The sequence below is a fragment of the Myotis brandtii genome, unplaced genomic scaffold, assembly GCF_000412655.1.
Source record: "Myotis brandtii unplaced genomic scaffold, ASM41265v1 scaffold139, whole genome shotgun sequence".
Classification (NCBI taxonomy): domain Eukaryota; kingdom Metazoa; phylum Chordata; class Mammalia; order Chiroptera; family Vespertilionidae; genus Myotis; species Myotis brandtii.
Genome location: NW_005354965.1, coordinates 1,519,472 through 1,525,412, shown reverse-complemented (window position 1 = coordinate 1,525,412; position 5,941 = coordinate 1,519,472). Strand labels below are relative to the sequence as shown.

General features: G+C 56.6%; 1 protein-coding gene across 1 annotated transcript in view; it reads right to left on the bottom strand.

Annotated features, from left to right (window-relative positions):
• ITSN1 (intersectin 1 (SH3 domain protein)) overlaps nt 1-5,941 on the bottom strand; it is a 105,973-nt gene that overhangs the window by 10,971 nt on the left and 89,061 nt on the right. The window contains exons 31-32 of the mRNA XM_014535200.1: nt 5,205-5,311; nt 987-1,170 (exon numbers count right to left, since the gene is read on the bottom strand). Coding sequence (XP_014390686.1) covers nt 987-1,170; nt 5,205-5,311 — 291 coding nt within the window. The remainder of the gene's footprint in view (nt 1-986; nt 1,171-5,204; nt 5,312-5,941) is intronic.

The window sequence follows — 5,941 nt, the reverse complement described above, 5'->3', positions numbered from 1 at the left end:
ATGGGGGGTGGGCAGTGATGGCTCTCAGGGCATCAGCATAACCATGACCGCCCCGCTGGGGACTGTGGGCGCTGCACCGGCGGCAGACACCATTCTTCCAGCAGCAAAGGCCTGTCACACCCCCAGGGGTGAGGCTGGAGAGCTTCTGGGGGGGAGGAGGAGAGGCGAGGAGGGGCAACCAGCCCCGTCCCTGGGCCCTGGGCCGGTGTCAGCATCTCCCTGAAGGTCAAGGGCATGGGGGTGAGCTCCTCCAGCCTGTGCCTGGAGGACCCGCCATGGCGCCCACCCGGCAGCCCAGCCCTGCTCTGCAGCCCCAGACCGACTGCTCCCCTGGGACTGACTTCACAGCGCCCCACGCACTGGCAGCAAACAGCAGCCTTTAATGTAGAGAAACTCCGAGGGAAGGACCCACAAACACATGCGATGCTGTGGCCGAGGAGAGCCGGCAGGGAGGGGCCTCAGACACATCGCTGGGAGGAGGGACGCCTGCCCCCGGGCATCGGTGCAAAGACAGCGAGTCATCATCAGCATGTTCTCCATTCAGCAAAACCTGCCCGTTTAACAGACGTTATTTATCCCCTTCTTTTTTTATTTCCTCTGGGAGAGGTGGTGAGGCTGACATGCCCAGCAGGGACCCCCCGGGCCACAGCCTACTCCCCATCCGCAGACACAGGGCCTGGGCCCCCAGCAGCACCTCCCCACATCCCCTCGAGGACGCACAGGTCTCCAGACCCCTGCTCCCCCCGAGGCAGAGGCCCTGGCAAACAAAGAGCGGAGGCGCCCGGATGAACCAGAGCAGGAAACCTGGGCCCTGCCCGCCCTCCAGGGCCTGAGAATGAGACGGGGAACTTCAACCTGAATCCAAACACCACGGGCAACTGGACAGCAGCTCCTTTAGCAGAGCTTTGCCTTGAATTAGCCCCGGACACACCCAGTGGCCCAGGTCGGCCGCTGGGGGCAGGGTCCCACCCAGCCCGGCTCCTGACCTTGACGAAGTCCTTGAAGTCGGGGGCCTCGTCCGTCTTCTGCTGGATGAGGGCCGCCCCGTTGAGCTGGCAGCTGCAGAAGCGGATGTAGGGCTGCATGTGCGGCAGCTGGGCCGTCAGGATGTCCCCGATCATCTTCACCGGCATCCTCTCCCCCGACATCTTCTTGCGAACTCTCAGCGCTCTGCGTGGAGACACGGCAGGTGAGACCCGCCCTCGCGCTGTCCGCCCGGACAGAAACGGGACGCGTGTGAGGGACAGGAGCCCAAGGGCCACTAAAGGGCCTATGTGGGGACAGGGACAGAGAAAGACAGGAGTCTAGTGCAGTGATGGCGAACCTTTTGAGTTCGGCGTGTCAGCATTTTGAAAAACGACCAAGGCTCTGGTTCCCAGGTTCTGCTCACGAAGGAGCTGTGAGCAGGAATAAAGACACACAGAGCCTGTTCCAAAGAGACCGTGACACCAGCCAGGAGGACAGCGGTTTGGCCAAGGGGACAACCTGCTATGAAATGAAACAACCTGCGTCTCAGAGACCATGCGGCACAACTCTGAGGTCCAGCCAGCAAGACTTCAATATCCCCACTCGTTAGCCATCACCGAGAATGAAGTTCTCTCTCTCCCCCCAAACTGGAAGTTTGATTTTAACAGCCCTGCGATTTGGGAACAGGCCATAAAGATTGATGATACCCCCGACGTGCCGGGTGCCCGGTAGGGTCTGATCGGTGTGCTTTCCCTTTATAGATCATCAGTAATAGAACACTTTAATGGCCCTCATAGACGGGCTCTCTCTCTGATGATGAAAAATGCCCATGGCCAGATATGGAGCCCCCAAAGCAGGAGGACGCATATTTCATGAGGCCTGTCAATGGTCAGACCCTAAATAATTCAGTCCCCAGATTAAAATACTTGATGCTCTCAATGTCCTAATGGGATCTAATGAAATGTCCCCAACGCTGCCGTCTTAAAATTAACATCCTTTGAAATTTCGAAATCAATCAGTGGCAATGACACGCGCCGCGTCTAATCTTTTATTGATTTGTGCAGCCACGGAAGGGAAGAAGGAGCCTGGTGAGCCCCGCCCCCAGGCTGGCGGATTGCGGGCCGGCGGTGACTCATTCTGTCTGCGTCCTGGTGACAGACACGGCCACTGGGCCTCAAGGCCTGGTCGAGGTCATTCAAGAGGTAGACTGTGGCCAGTCCTGCCTTACACATCCATTTGAAGACACCTTTCACCCCTGGGGGGGTGTGGACTGAGTCGCCTGCTGATGCCAGCTCAGGGCGGCCCTTTATTGGGAAACAGTCCACTTGCGCCCTCAGCCACCACCGGAGTTACCACCGTCTAACTTTATCTCTGTTATTCGCGGGAGGCTCATGTCCTTTGAACTCCAACGTTGTTGTCTTACACGTTAACCTCGTTTGTCTTGCCCAGAAAGATGGAAAACTCAAGGAGGGTAGGGACTGTTTTCTTGTTTGTTTATTTGTTTTGTATTGCTGAAGCCCTGGTACCTAAAAAAAATGCTTAACATATAGGTACTCATGGATGGATGGAGAGATGGAAGATGTATGATGGATGAGAGGATGAATGAATGGGTGGATAAATGAAAGGGTGGTGAATGGATGGATGGATGGATAGGTAGGTGGGTGGATGGATGGGTAGGTGGATGGATGGATGGGTGGATAGATGGATGGATGGATGGATGGATGGATGGATGGATGGATGGATGGATGGATGGATGGATGGATGGATGGATGGATGGATGGATGGATGGATGGATGGATGGATGGATGGATGGATGGATGGATGGATGGATGGATGGATGGATGGATGGATGGATGGATGGATGGATAGATGGGTGGGTGGATGGGTAGGTAGATGGATGGATGGATGGATGCATGGATGGATGGGTGTGGATGGATGGGTAGGTGGATGGATGGGTGGATGGATAGGTAGGTGGGTGGATGGATGGGTAGGGGATGGATGGATGGATAGATGGGTGGGTGGATGGGTAGGTAGATGGATGGATGGATGGATGCATGGATGGATGGGTGTGGATGGATGGGTAGGTGGATGGATGGGTGGATGGATGGGTGGGCGGGTGGATGAGTGGAGGGAGAGAAGACACAGAAAGGCCTGGGGAGCCACTCCAGCCCCGCCTCTGTGGGCCAACCCCTTGGGGACACGCCCACCCCCTCCACACCCCCACGGAGAGCTGTCCAAGCAAAAGGCTCTTTAACCTGCAGGTCTGTTTTCCCAAGAAACCCTCTGAGTCTATTGTGAACAGCTTGTCTCAACCCTCCAGGCTCAGGACTGGTAGGTTCCGGGGTCACCTCACCCCCTTGCGCCAGGCGAGAAGGCAGCGCCCGCCAAGGGCCGAAGCCCAGCACTGACTATCCACCAGGCGCCCCAATAAGAACACTGCGTGTGGGTGTCACTGTCGTCCCTCCTTACAGGTGGGGACACGGAGGCCCAGGGAGTGGAGTGACTTGCTCAGGGACACAGGCGGCGGGAATAGCAGTCTGCGAGCCCCTCCCCTCCACAGGCCCCTCCTCAGGGAGGGGATGGAGGTTCTTCCCCTGAAGCCCAGCCCCTGGGTCGTCTCGATTCTGTGTCTTTCCTCTGAGCAGGGTTTCCAGCCTTCCTCTCCCCTCCGGGCACATGGACTAATTACCGGAACCCTGGGACACACCAAAAAGTATATGTTTGCCAATCTGACAAAATAAAAAGGTATAATTTTGATTCACACTGGATGGCTATTGTTGTGTTTTTTTTAAAAAAAAAATAAAATCATGTTTTTACTGATTTCAGAGAGAGAGAGAAAAAATCAATGATGAAAGAGAATCATTGATCGGCTGCCTCCTGCAGGTCCCCAACTGGGATCAAGCCGGCAACAGGGGCAGATGCCCTGACCGGGAATCGAAGCCCTGACCTTCTGGTTCAAAGGTCAACGCTCAACCACTGAGCCTCACCAGCCGGGCTATTGTCATCTTTTTCTTTGACAATCTGAGGGAAAAGAGGTCAGCGCCCCTGACTAAAGAGTCAGGCACTGCACGTTTTAAAAATACTTGCGGCATGCACATCGGTTGAAAATCGCTGCTGCAGAGAAATGACTTAAAATGGCAGCTATTCTTCCGGGAAATACTCTCTCACCATGATTTATTCACAAGGTAGCCTTCTCAGTAACTCACTTAACAAGTCACTGTCTTAAAAAATGTTTTACAGTGTAAAAATACGTTTTGTAATCCTTTTAATACTTTATGGCTAAAGCACATCTTGTTAATTCCTTAAGGAAGGTAACATAAAATATTAGGGGCTATACAGATAATAACATTTTAATGACAGATTTAATAAAAATACAAATTCGAAGCATTTTGTTGTTGTTGTGCTACCAACACAAGCATACAAATCACGTGCCCTCTCTGAGACCCAATTACGTCATCTAGAAAGTTAGGGGAAGCACTAGCTGCTCTCTAAGAGCTCCGTGTTCAAATTATACAAATTAGAGCACAGGGCCCAAGGATGAGCTGAAGCTTGGATGAGGGTGCACTGGGCGAGTGTACAGAACACGACACAGAGAAGGAATCATCCAAAGATTGGTAGACAGAAGGAAAAAAAATAAACAGAAAAAGGCACATTAAAAAAAAAAGGAGGTCAAAGAGGCAGGAGCATAATTATGGCCGCCCGGGTCCCAGCCAGTGTGCCACGTGAGGGCCCGGCAGGGAGCTTGGTGAGGATGTAACCCAATCCCCTCTTTGTACAGGTGGGGAAACCGAGGCTCAAAGTGCAGTGAGTCGGGCTCCAGCCGCAGGTCTCCTACCCCTGGCCACTGCCTCTGAGAACCGCCTGGGAATAAAAAGTCAGCAGTGCTCGGGCCGGGTCTCAGGCCAGGGCCACCGTCTCCACCTGCGGGGGCCCGGAATGTCCCGACATTCGCCTGTGGGAACGGGTCCGAGGAGGGCGTGTGGGGACCCCACGCCCGGATGCAGCCAGCAGCCAGCAGAGCCGGGTGACCCACAGTCAGTGAAGACCCTGTGCCCTGGAAAGGGGGGGGCGTGTCTGGAAAGCGTGAGAGCCAGCAAGAGCGACGGTGCTGGCGCGTGGAGGTGAGCACAAGGCAGGAGGAAGCGGCACATGCATGGCGGTGCAGGACGGACACACGGACGGACGGACGCGCAGCGTGCGGAGCCGGCAAGGGAGGCGGGCGGGGTTAGGAGGCTTACTTCAGCAGCTTGATGTTACACATAATCAGCTCCTTCCAGTTAACAAAAGTCATAGCGCCCTCTTTCTCTGTGAGCAGCTCAGCCTCCATCAGGGGTTTCTGAAAGATCTGCAGGCAGAGAGGAGCGGGTCAGAGAGCGGGTCAGCCAGCCGGTCCCCGCGCAGACCTGTTCAGAGCGGGGAGCCCTGAGCAGAGCCCGCCGCCCTGCCTTCCTGAAGCGGGTGGGGGGAGGGGGGTCCCCAGCAGGTCTGCATTGTTTTGCAAGGGGGGCCCTGGAGTGTGGAGGACCAGCCCGCACGCCCAGGACACAGCTGAGGCCTGTACGCAGCCGCCCACCATCGGACCTGCCACCAGGGCGTGGGCACAGGGCACAGGGCACAGTGGGACTTAGATGCATGTGGCAGTGAGTGACTCCCTGGGCATCTGAGGGGGGCAGCCCTGAGGCCTTGGGACAGACTGCACTGCTGGGCCTCTACCTGGTGGGGGACAGAGCCAGCACGCAGGGTGGGGACAGAGCCGGCACGCAGGTGGGGGACAGAGCCGGCACGCAGGGTGGGGACAGAGCCGGCACGCAGGTGGGGGACAGAGCCGGCACGCAGGGTGGGGACAGAGCCGGCACGCAGGTGGGGGACAGAGCCGGCACGCAGGGTGGGGACAGAGCCGGCACGCAGGTGGGGGACAGAGCCGGCACGCAGGGTGGGGACAGAGCCGGCACGCAGGTGGGGGACAGAGCCGGCA